The sequence below is a fragment of the Halichoerus grypus genome, chromosome 15, assembly GCF_964656455.1.
Source record: "Halichoerus grypus chromosome 15, mHalGry1.hap1.1, whole genome shotgun sequence".
In the NCBI taxonomy this organism is placed as follows: Eukaryota; Metazoa; Chordata; class Mammalia; order Carnivora; family Phocidae; genus Halichoerus; species Halichoerus grypus.
Genome location: NC_135726.1, coordinates 12383827 through 12400487, shown reverse-complemented (window position 1 = coordinate 12400487; position 16661 = coordinate 12383827). Strand labels below are relative to the sequence as shown.

General features: G+C 39.3%; 1 protein-coding gene across 1 annotated transcript in view; it reads right to left on the bottom strand.

Annotated features, from left to right (window-relative positions):
* Positions 1-16661, bottom strand: part of GLG1 (golgi glycoprotein 1) — a 153074-nt gene that overhangs the window by 45888 nt on the left and 90525 nt on the right. Inside the window, exons 2-3 of the mRNA XM_036088014.2 lie at positions 12092-12124; positions 2533-2619 (exon numbers count right to left, since the gene is read on the bottom strand). Coding sequence (XP_035943907.1) covers positions 2533-2619; positions 12092-12124 — 120 coding nt within the window. The remainder of the gene's footprint in view (positions 1-2532; positions 2620-12091; positions 12125-16661) is intronic.

The window sequence follows — 16661 nt, the reverse complement described above, 5'->3', positions numbered from 1 at the left end:
GGTCTCTTCAAGTCTAACTCTTCTATCAAATTCAAACATGTCAAACACTCAGTTCAAGACAGAAAATGGTGTTTACTTTTCAAGAAAGCAAACTTGAGAATTTAAGCAAATAGTCTCGCTCTGGCTTCAAGAGGCAGCAGAGATCTTCTACAATCAAGATGAATGCAACTCTTTCAACTTAACCTTGAGTTTTGTTTTTTTTTTTGAGATGCCCAAAAAGAGGGTCATGAATTTATTTCCAGGAAAAGGCTTTTGTTTTGTTTTTGAGCAAAACAGAGTTAAGTTTCAAAAGTGAAAGGAGGAATAGCTGCTTGAAAATTCTCAATTTTTGTAATTCAACCACTGAGAAAACCCCGTATAAGAACACAGAACTAGCGGCAGACGCCTGGGTTTTAAACCTTAGTGAAGTGCAAGTATTCATACAGCTCTTACACTGGGCAATCAATAGTTTACAAATCTGAAGAAAAACCAGGAGCACATTCTGAATTGGAGCCCCAATAAGAAAATAAATGTGTATTTAGCTTTAATCACTTGAGATTTTACTGAAACACAGAGAGGTAGAACCTATTTGTATTTTAGTTTACCACCAATTAGGATAGGGTATAGTGTCTGAATTAAAAGTTTATGCTTTCCTCCAACCATTCTATTGGCTAGAAGCTTAATACAACAGAAGGAAAATTTCTATGATTAACAGCAAAAAACACCATTAAGTCATCAATATGTCCATGAATGGGAGTAAAGTCTGAAGTGGCTGGGGAGCAGATTCATAAGATGCCATTGGAAAAGTGCTGTCGTCACTCTATTTTTGACATGAAGCAGTAGGAAAGCCACCAGTATTTGGCTCAACAACAGAGAGTAAATAAAAGTTTGGTTTGCAGTTTGCAGGTATTCTTGTGATGCTGTTTTTCTCCCTGCAAGTAGGATTGCAAGAGAGAGGACTGGAAGAAGATGTAGAATAAAACATTTTGTTGGCAACTATGTTCTTCCTGATATTTAATTTCCCTGACTCCAGTATAATCTCCCTCTAGGGAGGGGTAAATTCCCATTTTTACTTGAAATCATTTACAAAACCACAACACCCCAAAAGGTTACAAGAGGACCACCATTACATGAACATTATAAGAAAGCTAGTTATACACACATACATACATACATATATATCTATATCTATCTATATCTTTTATAAGCCAGTAAAGAGGGAAATTATTCTGATGAATCTGCATAGACCCTGAGCTAAATTTCCATATGGCGATCAAACTGGTATATACAGTTAACCATATAGCTGAAGGGAGTATGAGGTGCAGAATATTAAAGCTGAAGCCAATGTTTTCAAAGATAGCTATTCTATTCTGGAGCCCCAAAGTAAATACGAAGAAGGGTCACTGCTTTAAAAGAATAAAACATATCAGATCCAGTACTAGAAGGTCTGAGGAAGAAAACATATTCTACAAGGTCCCATAATGACGTAAGTGAGGAACAACAGCCGAGGGCTTATCTGGTTGGGATAGTGTCCTCCTTAAGAGCTAAGAACGTTGTCCTGAATTAAGTCATCAGTAGGGTAGTTTGAGGACAGATCTATGTGTTATAAGATGTAGAATTATTAACTTTGAGGTAGAAAAACAGCAACTGTTCTTTGTGATTTTTATACTTTGGTATGCAGAAATCTCTGGCCTTTTGGAATTTTTTTTTTTTAAAGATTTTATTTATTTATTTGGGAGAGGGAGACAGAGGTAGCGAGACAGAGCATGAGCGAGGAGGAGAGGGAGAAGCAGGCTCCCCGCTGAGCAGGGAGCCTGACGTGGGGATCGATCCCAGGACCCCGGGATCATGATCTGAGCTGACAGCAGCCGCTTAACCGAATGAGTCACCCAGGCGCCTCCTTTTGGAATTTCTATCTCTGATTCTCAAAAATAAAATAAAATAAAAATTTCAAAACCACAATTTTCACTAGTGTTTTTTGTTATTCACATTGAACCAAGATAATTGAAAATTTTCCCCAATTAACATCCACGCGATGCTATACATTATCATTAATTATTTTTGTTTTTATACTCAACATCTATCTATAACAACATACACAATCCTGTCACAAATCTTTTTAATGCTAACTCCTATTATTTGAAGCATATGCCTCTGTGGTTCCATTGAACCAACTGCGTAACTCAGAAACATTTATAGGCCTCCTGGGAAGACCATTCTGATAAGCTTCAGACATCAGCAGATTGCAAAAAGTATGAGCACAGCACTGATGACAGAAGCAGTTGTGTCCTCTGTTTGGGGACCAACAGAGCCTGATTTCCAATGTGTCTGAATCAACAGCATCCTACGATAAATGTAGGTGAATGTTTACAAAAAAGGAGGCTGGTTACACTCCCCGCTGCCTCGGCCTCTCTCTCAGCCAATACAGATGTGAATTCCAAGAAAAGTAAAGTAACTGAGTCAGTCATTCCTCCCTTAATGACTGGCCTGGTGAACAGCTGTAATTTTCTCTTCTAAGCCATTAAATACCCACAAAATTCTTTCACAACCTACCTCTGATATGGTAGATTTGCAAACCTCTCTGGCCACAGATTCAAATTTGGGGTCTGTAGTTAGATTCAGCTTGTAATTCCACAACAACTACATACAAGAGAAAAATACAAACAAAAACTCCAGTTAGAATACGGAATTTTTCATCGATGGTTCCTGTAAGTGATAAAAGTCCATTATACAGAGTCAGATAAAACATATTCAGGTAATGAAAAGAAAAGTAAGATAAAAATGTCATTGTGTTTACAGATAAAAGGAAAAAAAAAGAACAGACAAAATAAAACACTACCATTCAGGCATACTTTTTTCTTTTTACACTTAAGGAAAATTTTTTTTTTAACTCAAGAAAAAAATTACAATTAAAATCCCTGATAAGGTTTTCAGAGAAAACATTAATAAGGTTGTCCAAGCTAAATTCTATTAAATCAAAAAGTTTAACCCAGTAGGTCAGATTTGGTGGGTTTAGTTGCAGATTTCACAATCCACAGTGCTTCCACAGATCAGTTTTATGAAGGAGAGATGCCGAGGGCCTAGTTTGCAGGCATATCTATCTTCATTCCTTTAAAACCCTTCTTTGCCTTGACACATACACCATAAGGTCTACTTTACACAATTGTTTTTAACATGTTTTAAACTCCAAACTATCTAAAGCCATTACTATTTATGGATGAGCGCTGAATATTGCCGTACCTTTTGCAGCTTTACTTAACAATTTTCAGTGTATGATTCAATTTCTGAAAAGTAGCACAAACGAGCCCTTATACTCAGCTCAGATGGAGAGACAGAGCAGGGACTTTGTACGATGCTGAACATGAAGAGACTGGGGGAGGGAGACGCAGTTCACAAGCCTTTCTGCTATACTCCAAGACAAACAATACAATCAATCACTCACTGATTCACTGAAACATCTGCTTAGCACTTACGATATACCACACACAGTCTGAACTCAAGGTCTTCATAGGCTATTAGAGGAAACAGAAAAACATGTTTGAATATGCACTGTACTAGGAACTGGGGAATAAAACAAAAGGAGAAAGACAAAGACTATATTATCCAGTGGTGGCTCTGGTCAATGGCAAGTAGTGTATTTGGTTAACGGCAATACAAGGTACCCCTGGACTGTGTTGGGGGGTTTGGTCAAGTAAAGTGTAACATAGAAAGTGCTATCTAAGATGAAACCTGAAAGATTAGCAGTTAGCCACAGTAAAGGGGTAGGGAGAGGACTATTTTAGGTAAATGAAATAGCATGTGTGGAAGCTCACTGAAAGGGAAACGGCATGTTAGAGGAACTGAAAGTCCAATGGAAGACTGACTCTGAAAACCCTTGTAAGCTATGTCTGAACTTCAACCTGAGAGTAATGGGGAGTCACTGAAGGGAAAATAAGAGAGTGACATGACCAGATCTGCTTTTTAGAAGTAGAACAGAGGCTTATATAATGTGTTTTAGGAACAACACAGAAATAAGCACTTAATTCTGTACAGGAGGAAGCTTTTGTGAATAAATAAAATTTTGTGAAGGATGAGTTGTATTTCTTCTCCTCCTCCCTTAAAAAAAAAAGCCAGCAAAAAGCTCTAATCCCTCAACTATGATTAATAAGTGAGTTTTTAGAAAAAAGGAGTAGAATCTGTCCACCATCTATAACAAAAGCTCTACAAGGATGGACTTCTGCCTTGTTCAGTACAGTGTATGCCCAGTGCCTACAAGAGTGAGTGATGGAACACATAGGCACCAACAAATATTTGTTAAATAGATGAACAAAAAAACAAACTTATACCATGATGAGTGACAAGTTCAACCAACAGGACATATGAGGCCAAACTGAGAATGGGGGTATAGGAGAAGCTTAGTTCTAACTGAAGGAATCTTGGGTCTCCTGGTTCCTCACAAGCAAAGATGAATCCAGTGACTCAAAAGACAAGGTTAGAATTTAGACAAACACATTTTACAATTATCTATGAATTAAGTAGTACTACTTGTGGTCATTACATTTTATATTTTATTTTTTAAAAGATTTTATTTATTTATTTGAGAGAGAGAGAGCATGGCGGGGAGGGGGAAGGCAGAGGAAGAGGGAGAAGCAGACTCCCTGTTGAGCAGGGAGCCCAACACAGGGTGGGCTCAATCCCAGGATCTTGGGATCATGACCTGAGCCAAAGGCAGCCGTTTAACCAACTGAGACACCCAGGTGCCCCTAAATTTTATATTTTAAAATTAAAGCAACATTCTTCTTTTAAAATTAAGAACATTCTAATTCTGTGTGTACAAGATTAAAATATTTCCTCCTTACTGGGTGACTGTAGCTGACTCAGTGCCATTTCTTTCAAAGAAAGAAAGCGAGAGAAAGAGAGAAACAAGAAAGGACAAAAAAATTGTCCTTAAGTGAAAAAAGAAAAAAGTATGCCTGAATGATAGTGTTTTATTTTGTCTGGTAGCTCAAGGATTTAGAGTAAACAGCAACAAATGACAGAAAAATTACAAATCACAGAGTGCTTCCTTAATTTATCTAACACAAACTCAGATATCCTGTGATGGGCTAGAAATTGATTTTCTGTCAAAGGCATTTAGATAATCACTTAGAGCTTCTGAAATGTCTTTAACTTTTAATTTGGAACATCTCCTTTTTCTTTTTTTTTGAGATATAATTCATATCCCATAAAAGTCACCATTTTAAAGTGTCTAATTCAGTGGTTTTCAGTATATTCACACGATTGTGCAAACCATCACCACTGTCTAATTTGAGGACATGCTCATCGCCCCAAACAGAAACCCCATAGCCATTGTATCACTCCTCATCCTTCCTCCACCCATCCTTTGGCAACCATTAATCTACTTCCTGGTCTTTTATTTTTAATATGACCTAGTTATGCATTATTATTCTTTCAGGAATAGAATTAAAAAGGGAATTCAGCATAGGTTGCCACCAGTACCTTTTCCTCTAGAAAACATAAACACACATTACACCTGATTTTTGAGAGTTGATTACTTGCATCATATTTGATACTTGTCCCCTCCTGAGTGGTTACAATCAACTAAGAAAAATACTGCAATTGGACACTAAGTGCTGTCAGTTAGCAGGATGTAGTCCAGCTTCAATTTTCTTAAACATAAGATGTTCACTTATGAATCCATCCACCTACCCATCTCCCTCTCCTAGACACATACTGAGTAACTACTATAACCTGGAATCAATCCTGCTAGATGACAAAATTAAGGGTGAAGAAAAAAAAAAGCCACTGTCTCAGCATTCAAGGAGCTCAACCACAGGAGGCAAAAGACGGAAAGAGTCAGACTGGGAAGCACATAAGCAATGAAAATATAGTGTCATAAATATGATACAGATGCATACATGTTATGGGAATACAAAGGAAGAACACAGCTTAGTGAATGTGGAGGAGGGATAGGTGGGGGTGGTAGTGGTCAAGTTATACTGGGCTCAATTCCCAGGAATAAGAAGGATTTCTGTCAGGTGAACTGAGGGAGATTGGGGGTCTAGGAATACAAAGCTAAAAAGGACAGAAAGAGTAATTATAACTTCTAGGGACACCCATAGCTCAGGATGGCTGGGTTGAGGTATGAAAGATGGGGCTGAGGGGTTGCAGGCAGGGATCAGATCACATCGAGTATCAGAGCTCACATTAAAGAATGTGTATTTTATCTTATAGCTAATGAACAATTTTAACCAGAGAACTCAAAAGGTCAACTTTGGTCACAGTGCAGAGAAGGGCTAGACTAAGGGAGGTTAGCAGACCAGTTAAAGGCACAGTGGGAGAAGATGGGATGTATTTGAAAAAATCAGGATAGTGACAAGTTTTGGGTGTGGAGGGTGAAGGAAAAATCTTCCTTCATAGTCAAGCTCCTTGAAAGTCCCTATAGCTCATTTTATCCACTTACTCTTCCATTCATCTTTAAAAAAAATTTTTTTAAGATGTGTAAGACTGTTGAATCACAGACCTGTACCTCTGAAACAAATAATACATTATATGTTTAAAAAAAAAAAAAAGAAGATAGCAGGAGGGGAAGAATGAAGGGGGGAAAATCAGAGGGGGAGAGAAACCATAAGAGACTATGGACTCTGAAAAACAAACTGGGGGTTCTAGAGGGGAGGGGGGTGGGGGGATGGGTTGGCCTGGTGGTGGGTATTAAAGGAGGGCACGTTCTGCATGGAGCACTGGGTGTTATACTCAAACAATGAATCATGGAACACTACCTCAAAAACTAATGATGTAATGTATGGTGATTAACCTAACATAATAATAAAAAAAAAAGATTTTATTTATTTGACAGAGAGACAGCGAGAGCGGAAACACAAGCAGGAGGAGTGGGAGAGGGAGAAGCAGGCTTCCCGCGGAGCAGGGAGCCCAAAGTGGGGCTCGATCGCAGGACCCTGAGGTCATGACCTGAGCCAAAGGCAGACGCTTAACTGACTGAGCCACCCAGGCACCCCCCATCTTAAAATTTTTAAATCAAAGCTGTTCAATCAAATAATTCTATAAAGGTAGGTAAAAAATCAAAGCAGTTCCCTGACAAGTCACTTTCTGAAGTCCTACTAACTCCCCCAGAGACAAATACTTTAAATTCTTTTAGCTTTTTCTTAGGGTAATTAACTCTACACTTTTTTTTTTAAGGATTTTATTTATTTGAGAGAAAGAGAAAGAGAGAGTGCGCACATGAACGTGCGCAAGGAGAGAGGGAGAAGCAGACTCCCTGCTGAGCAGGGAGCCCGATGTGGGACTCAATCCCGGGACTCCAGGATCATGACCTGAGCCGAAGGCAGTCGCTTAACCCACTGAGCCACCCAGGCGCCCTAGCTCTTATATTTAGGTCTTTAATCCATTTTTATATACGGTATGAAATAGGGGTCCAAATTAATCTTTAGGTATGTGGGTATCAGGTTGTCCCAGAACCATCTGTTGAAAAGCCTATTGTTTCCCCCCAGTGAATTATCTTGTCATCCTTGCTGAAAATCAGTTCACCATAAATGAATGTGTCTCTTTCTGAACTCTCAATCTACTCCCCTGATCTATATGTCTATCCTTATGCAAGTACCAACAGTCTTGATTACTGTGGCTATATAGTAAATTTTGAAATCAGGCATTATGAATGCTCCAACTCTGTTCTTTTTTTAAGACTGTTTTGGCTATTCTGGATCCCCTGTATTTCCGTATGAATTTTAGGGTCAGCATGTCAATTTCTGCAAAGTTGTCAGCAGAAATTTTGATAGGAATTGCACTGAATCTAGATCAATTTGGAGAGTATTACCATCTTAACAAAATTAAGTTTTCCAATCCATGAATCCATGAAACAGGATGTCTTTTCCTTTATTTAAGTCATCTTTAATTTTGTTCAAAGATGTTTTCCACAGAGTTCGGTTTATAAGTCTTATACTTCTTTTGTTAAATTTATTCCTAAGTATTTGATTCTTCTTGATGCTATTGTAAATCAAGTTGTTTTAATTTCATTTTCAGATCATTCACTGCTGGTCAGTAGGAATACAACTGATTTTTTTTTTTTTTAAGATTTTTTATTTATTTATTTGACAGAGAGAGACACAGCGAGAGAGGGAACACAAGCAGGGGGAGTGGGAGAGGGAGAAGCAAGCTTCCTGCGGAGCAGGGAGCCCGATGCTGGGCTCGATCCCAGGACCCCAGGATCATGACCTGAGCCGAAGGCAGACGCTTAACGACTGAGCCACCCAGGCGCCCCTACAACTGATTTTTTAATCTACTAATCTTATATCCTGCAGTCTTCAGTCTAATTACTAATGTTAGAAAATTTCCCATAATAAAAACTTAAAAAACTAGTATTGAATTTAGTCAAATGATTTTTAATGTACCTACTGAGATGATGACATAACTTTTTCTCCTTTATTGTGATTAACTTTTCAAATGTTAAATTAATCTCACAATTCTGCACTAAATCCAATGCAGTCCTGATGTATTTCCCTACTTGTATTTTAGTGGATTCAGTTTGTTACTAACTTGGTTAACATTTTCTCATCTATGATTCCTAAGTGACACTGGCCTATGTTTTCTTTCTTGTTATATCCTTTTTAGGTGACAGTAAGGTTATGTTAGCCTCATAATGAACAGAAAAATATTTCCACTTTTTTTTTTTATTCTTTAAAAGACTGGGGGCGCCTGGGTGGCTCAGCCGGTTAAGCAACTGCCTTTGACTCAGGTCATGATCCTGGAGTCCTGGGATCAAGTCCCGCATTGGGCTCCCGGCTCAGTGGGGAACCTGCTTCTCCCTCTGACCCTCTCCCCTCTCATGCTGTTTCTCTCTCTCTCTCAAATAAATAAATAAATAACATCTTTAAAGACTGATACAGGGGCTCCTGGGTGGCTCAGTTGGTTAAGTGTCTATCTTCAGCTCAGGTCATGATCCCGGAGTCCTGGATCGAGCCCCACACTGGGCTCCCTGCTCAGTGGGGAGCCTGCTTCTCCCTCTGCTGCCCCCCCCGCTTGTGCACAAGCTGTCTCTAATAAATAAATAAAATCCTTAAAAATAATAAATAAATAAAATAAAAGACTGGTGACGGGATGCCTGGGTGGCTCAGTGGTTGGGCGTCTGACTTCAGCTCGGGGTCATGATCTCAGGGTTCTGGAATCTGGCATCGTGCTCCCCACTGAGCTGGGAGTCTGCTTGTCCCTCTCCCTCTGCCCCTCCCCCTTTGCATGTTCTCACTCTCTCTCAAATAAATAAAATCTTTAATAAATAAGTAAATAAAAGACTGGTGGTGTTTTTTCCTTACACCAATAAATCCACCTGGTCCTGAAGTTTTCTTTATGGCATTTTTATTTACAGATTCATTTTTTAAAATTATTTTTTAAGGGGCACCTGGGTGGTTCAGTCGGTTGAACGGCTGCCTTTGGCTCCAGGTCATGATTCTGGAGTTCTAGGATCAAGCCCCGCATCAGGCTCCCTGCTCAGCGGGGAGTCTGCTTCTCCCTCTGTCCTTCACCCTGCTCGTGCTCTCTCACCCCACTTATGCTCTCTGGCTCTCGCTCTCTCAAATAAATAAATAAAACTTAAAAAATATATATATATATTTTTAAAGTTTTATTTCTTTATGTAATTTCTACACCCCACGTGGGGCTTGAACTTACAACACCGAGATCAAGAATCACATGCTCCAATGACTGAGCCAGCCAGCCAATAAAGATTTTATTTACAGATTCATTTTTTAAAATAAATATAGGTTACTCAGATTTTCTACTTCTTGTGTTGGTTTTGGTAAATTTGTCTTTCTAGGAATTTGTCCATTGTGTAAACATTTTCAAATGTATTTACAGGCCTAACAATTGTTCATAACCAATTTTATCTCTTGCTTAACAACACTAACTCATTCCAGAACTCCCTACTATGTGGAAAGCTGTTTGATTTATTCCAATAATTTTAATGGGAAAAATTATCATGCAACCCATCCCAACCCAAAAGTGTATTAAGTTTGCTGGGCTGCCATAACAAAATACTATTGACTGGGTGTCTTAAACAAGCGATTTATTTTCTCACAATTCTGGAGTCTAGAAGTCTGAGATTAATGTGTCGGCAGTACTGATTTCTTCTGAGACCTCTCTCCTTGTATCTTCACATGGTTATCCATCCCCTCTGTCTCTGTGTCCTAATCTCTTTTTATAAGGACATCAATTCTCCTGTTTTCTGTATACTATTTGTCCCCATTTTCAGCAGTGTCAAATCCTTCTTATTCTCTAGCCTTTTAGGAGCTCTAGGGCACAGATTAGCTGCTTTCTGGGATTCCCCCATGCCAGAGTCACTCTACTGATGGATTCTGAGTTTTTTCCCTAATTTTTTGCTTCATAAATAATGCCAAATATCCTCTTATAGACATATTTGAATCCATTAAGTATAACTATACATAAATTCTTAGAAGTAAAAACGCTAGGCCAAAGTATATACACATTTTAAGTTCTCTGCTTTACAAAGAAGTTTTTCATATTTATATTCTTATTTATAGGCTAGAGCAGAGTTTAACAGCTTTTTCTGCAAAAGGCCAGAAAGTAAAATCTTTTATACTTCTAGGACCTACAGTCACTGTTGAAACTACTCAACCGGGGCACCTGGGTGGCTCAGTCAGTTAAGTGGCTGCCTTCGGCTCAGGTCATGATCCCAGGGTCCTGGGATCGAGCCCCACGTCGGGCTCCCTACTCAGTGGAGAGAGCCTGCTTCTCCCTCTCCCTTTGTCTGCCACTCTGCCTACTTGTGCTCTCTCTCTGCCAAATAAATAAATAACACCTAAAAAAAAAAAAGGAAAAAGAAAAAGAAACTACTCAACCTTTCTATTATAGCATGGAAAGCAACCAAAGACAGTATGTAACTGAATAGGTGTGGGTGTGTTCCAATAAAACTTTATGCATAAAAACAGGCAGCGGCCTGGATCTGGCTAATGGGTAGCAGGTTGCTGATTAGCAGGCTAGAGAATGCTTAAATCCCCATATTCCCATCAATACTGTGTATTTATCAAATTTTTTATATTTGCTAATCAGATGGATGAAAATAATGCACTCATTTGTCTTTTAATTTTCACAGTTTTAATTATGAGAGAATAAAATTTTCTTGTTTATTGGACATCTTTTTCTTTACCTGTGAAGAGTCTATTTATACCTGTTGCCTATGTTTATTTTTTAATTTTTATTTTTTTAAAAGATTTTATTTATTTATTTGACAGAGAGAGAGAAAGCAAGCACAAGCAGCAGGGAGCGGCAAGCAGATGGAGAGGGAGAGGGAGAAGCAGGCTCCCCATGGAGCAGGGAGCCCGACGTGGGGCTCGATCCCAGGACTCCAGGATCATGACCTGAGCCGAAGGCAGATGCTTAACCAACTGAGCCACCCAGGAGCCCCTGTTGCCTATGTCTATTAACAGCACTTTCTATTAAAGAATATAGTCCTTTGGGGTGCCTGAGTGGCTCAGTCAGTTAAGCATCTGACTCTTGGATTCAGCTGAGGTCAGGATCTCAGGTTGCCCCTATATAAATGATTTTTAATGTATTCATTATAGTTATCGAGAGAGAGAGAGAGAGAGAGAGAGAGAGAGTGTGTCTGTGTGTGTGTATAACCTTTAACACAGGGCGCCTGGGTGGCTCAGTCAGCTAAGTGTCTGCCTTTGGCTCAGGTCATGATGCCAGGGTCCTGGGATGGAGCCCTGCGTGGGGCTCCCCGTTCAGCAGGAGTCTGCTTTTCCCTCTCCCTCTGCCCACCCACATGCTCTCTCTTGTGCCTGCTATCTCTTGCAAATAAATAAAATCTTTAAAAAAATAAAAATAAAGTTGTAAGCATGATAAGCAGAGAAAATTATTTTCATATGGTAGCTATAACTGAAGTAAAACTTAAGCTTAAGTACATAAATATTTGACAAAATCTGCTTGTTTCTAGAATGGAGGGGTATTTGCAGATTTACCATGGTCCTTAAATAAGGTTTAACATCCTTGTTAAGATTAAGAGAATCTAAGAAGACATAATGTTTCCCAAAACAACAGAAAAAGCATCCTGAATCTGCCATATATATAAAGCACATATGGTGAGTTATGGAAAATCCATACTTACATGATTGCAGTCTGAAGAAATCTCATTTTCAGGCTAAAAGGAAAAAAAAAAGAGATGATGTTAAAAACCCTCAAGTTTTCAAATACTACCAAAATAAACTCCAAACAAGAAATCTGAATATTTAACTGAGTATGTTTCTTCAATTTAAGAAATAAAATGGGGCTTATATATATTTTAAATTGCCAGGGAGAAATATACCAGAAAAGCAGATGAGACATAATCACTTCCCAATCAATGGTACAATCTGAAAATGAGGAAAATGGAGAAGAAAGTACTAAAGAAACAAAGCAATAGTGACATCAGAATCCTTACAGGACACTTCATAATTCTGAAAGCTAAAGAGGATCAGGCATATGATAGGTGTGTCCTTTCTTTAAAGAAAGTTAGATATCTAAAACAAAAACAAAAACACCCAAAAAAACAAAAAACCCCAGGCTTTTAAAGAGGGCAAAGAAGGTTTATCAACGATTTCAAAACTAATCTCGGGGCGCCTGGGTGGCGCAGTCGGTCAAGTGACCAACTCTTAATTTCAGCTCAGGTGCTGATCTCAGTGTTTTGAGATCGAACCCCACAGGGCTCAGTGCTGAGCACAGACTTTGCTTGAGATTCTCTCTCCTTTTCGCTCTGCCCCTCCTGCTTATGCTCTCTCTCTCTCAAATAATACATACATACATACTAATCTCATGTCACCACTAGGCAAAGCTAGGTGATGGGTACACAGGACCTCAATTTAACTTCTTAGGAGTCTATAATCTTTCAAGTATATAATTTAAAATAGAAAGTTTTTTTAGGGGCGCCTGGGTGGCTCAGATGGTTAAACATCTGCCTTCGGCTCAGGTCATGATCCCAGGGTCCTGGGATGGAGCCCCACGTCCAGCTCCTGGCTCAGCGGGGAGCCTGCTTTTCCCTCTCCCTCTCCCTCTGCCTCTCCTCCTGCTCATGCCCTCTCTCTGTATCTCCGTGTCTCGAATGATAAATAAAATCTTAAAAAAACAAAAAAGTTTTTTTAAAAACAGAAATTATATACATATTCCCATGACTACATATACTCTGCAAAGCCAGGTCCATGAACCAGAGATAAAATGAAATCTTTTTTTTTTTTTTTTAAGATTTTATTTATTTATTTGAGAGAGAGAGAATGAGAGAGAGAGAGCACATGAGAGGGGGGAGGGTCAGAGGGAGAAGCAGACTCCCTGCTGAGCAGGGAGCCCGATGCGGGACTCGATCCCGGGACTCCAGGATCATGACCTGAGCCGAAGGCAGTCGCTTAACCAACTGAGCCACCCAGGCGCCCTAAAATGAAATTTCTATTCCATAATTTAAAAAATAGACTAGGTTATGTTTAATATTACATAACTGCAATACACATCTCCTTTAGTGTTCTTGTTCATACCTTTAAAAAAGATACAACTGTATGAACAGACACATTTTTTTTGAGTTTCCATAGCATTCCAACCTGTTCAAAGGAAGTGAATTCTGTGTACCTTGGGTGTGGAGGCTACTTAAGGGTAAAAAAAAAAAAAAAAAAAAAAAAAAAAGAGAGAGAGAGCATTCTGGAAAGAAATTCAGAGCACTGGTAGAGCATTTTCAAAAGAAGGTAGTTAAATAATATGCAAGTGTTGTCATGTTTACAATGGACCTATATTCACAGGCCCTGTATTACTAAATTAATGACTGTTTTAGCGGTTTGCTTCCCTACAGTGGTAGTCCGGGTTATTTCCCCCGGTTTTTCTCTCCTCTTTAACAGCATCTGATACCCACACCCTTTGCCCTGTCACCCCGCACAGCCTCCTGCTGTGCAGTGAGCATACAGCCGGCCCCACTGACAGGAGGCCGGGCTCCTGACGTGCTTGGGCCAACGTGATTTTACACAGACATAACGGAAGTATTTTTAAATGTGCTTGGGCCGTTTAGCTTTTTACTCTCACACTCCTGTCATTCTCTAAGAGAAGAACATGTTCAGGTAGCTGCTAGTCCAAGGAGAAGGAAAGACATGAAGCAGACCTAAACCTAACCTGGAGCCCCGAGCAGAGCCATCCCAACCGCCCTGCAGAGCCACGGGCAAGAAAAACAAATATTTGTCATTATAAGCACTTGAAATGTTGAAGAGTTTGTTATGAAGAAAAAAAATGAGCAATATACCTATCAAGCAAATGAAATAATAAAAATTCTAAAACCTTAAAGCTGCAATTGATAACAGCTACCATCTAATTTAGTGGGTTATGTTAGTAAGTACAGAGTATTACAGCCTTTATGAAGGAATGACATGAGCCATGGACACAAATGAACTGCACATTTGGAAACCAGTGTTTAGTTTTTGTCTCTTTGTCAACTTAATTTGTAATTGACAATAAACTGGTCTTATTTTTTTCTTTTTAGATTTAATGTCTCTTTCCAGAAAGAGACAATGTGGGGTGCCTGGGTGGCTCAGTTGGTTAAGCGTCTGCCTTCGACTCAGGTCATGATCCCAGGGTCCTGGGATCGAGTTCCGCATCAGGCTCCCTGCTCCACGGGGAGCCTGCTTTTCCCTCTGCCTCTGCCTCTCTCTCTTTCATGAATAAATAAATAAAATCTAAAAAAAAAAAACAGAAAGAGACAAGGTAGGAATGCCATAAGAACAAGGTTACGGTATTAAGCCATTGAGACTCATAGAACTGAATAGCTATGAAGAATGTCTACGTGTAATTGCAAATAATTAATTTCAGAAATTTAAAAGGGTCTTTAGAATCAAAGGACATGGTGATGTTCAGAGGAACTGAACAGAGACCTATCTGCAAAATATAAAAGATGAAGTAGTATGCCCAAACGGTAGGAACATGAATAATGCCAGCACCAAGTAACTCCAGAGAAGTATAAAGAGAAAATGCTATGGTTTAGTACTCAATCTCAAGGACCAAAAACAGATGTGGGTGCTGACACAGGTTCATTCTCAGACTGCGTCATTCCTGTGATGTCCCAATCAAATCACTTCATCAGACATAGTATATCTACTTCTGCAAAACAATAAATGCAGATAGGCTTGCTTATCTTTAATCTTAGAAGATGAATAGCATGGGGAATAAAACCCACAATTACTAAGGTAGAATAAGACTGAGGATTTTTTTTTTTACTTTTGTTAACTATCAATGAAAGAATATCTGAAATGATCCCAAGAAATGAATCAACAAGTAAATCCTGCATAATCATGATGTACCCCAAACTGTGCAAGGCATTGCTGTGGGATACAGAAGAAAGATAAGATAGTCTCTAACCTCAGGTAGTTTACAATCCAGTTGGAGAGATAAAATGGTGAAGTCATGCAATTAAGCAAGAATAGGGACTTGAGATAGGCCTGAAGGATTAGACAAATGATTGATGCTCCAAATGAATGATTTCCAAAGAAGATGCAGGTTAGATGACCCCTAAGGCTCAAGAAAAAAATAAAAGAATCTCTTTTTTTAAAAAGCTCATCTTTTAATTTATATTTTAATGCTTTTATAATGTATATGTTAGAATAATTAATATTTAAGATTTTATTTATTTGTCAGAGAGCGCACAAGCAGGGGAAGCAGCAGGCAGAGAGAGAAGCAGGCTTCCCGCCAAGCAAGGAGCCTGATGCAGGACTCGATCCCAGGACCCTGGGATCATGACCTAAGCCAAAGGCAGATGCTTAACCGACTGAGCCACCGAGGCATCCCTAGAATAATTAATACTTAAAAATAACTATATAATACTAGGGGTATATGTAGTAATTTTTTTTTCAAGTGATAAAGAAGAACATGATCAAAACAGAGGATTAAGAGCTGAAACCTTCCTTGCAACCAGTTTAGGACTCCTCCCCTCACTCCCACCGCTTCAAATCAGAGGCAAAGAGCTGGCTCCAAGCCTGTGGAGCATCAGATTTGAAGCTGAGCTTTGCTACATTATTAGCTGTTCTCCATCACTTTGGAGACAGAACTCTGGACTTCAAAAAGAAGGGTCTCTTACATCAAGTGTTTCCTCATGGAAAATAAATAATTGTCCTCTTGGCAATGGAACTGGGAGGAGAAAAATTTATGAAAAGCCTCATAAATAAATAGCTTTCTGTTAATTTAATGACCAAACTTTGTAGAAGAAACTCCTGAAGTTGCATACATTAGTATCAATAAAGAAACTTATGAATAAAGGAAAAAGAAAAACACAAGAATGTGATACAACCCAACCCAACACAGCAGGGACTAAAACTAGAAAAGGAGCTCAGATAATGCTGAATGAGCAATGTGGCAATAACACTGTAGAGGGGATAAGCACTGAATGCTTGATCACACGTGCCTGACTCCTATAAGGAATGTCATGGGTAGCAGGAAAAGGTAAAAGTTGTTACTAAACTAACTGAGCTAGGTGCTACCTTAATTTCTTACATGATGGACTGCAAGATAAATGGTATTGGGGCGCCTGGGTGGCCCAGTCGTTAAGCGTCTGCCTTCGGCTCAGGTCATGATCCCAGGGTCCTGGGATCAAGCCCCGCGTTGGGCTCCCTGCTCAGCGGGAAGCTGGCTTCTCCCTCTCCCACTCCCCCTGCTTATGTTCCCTCTCTCGCTGTGTCTCTCTC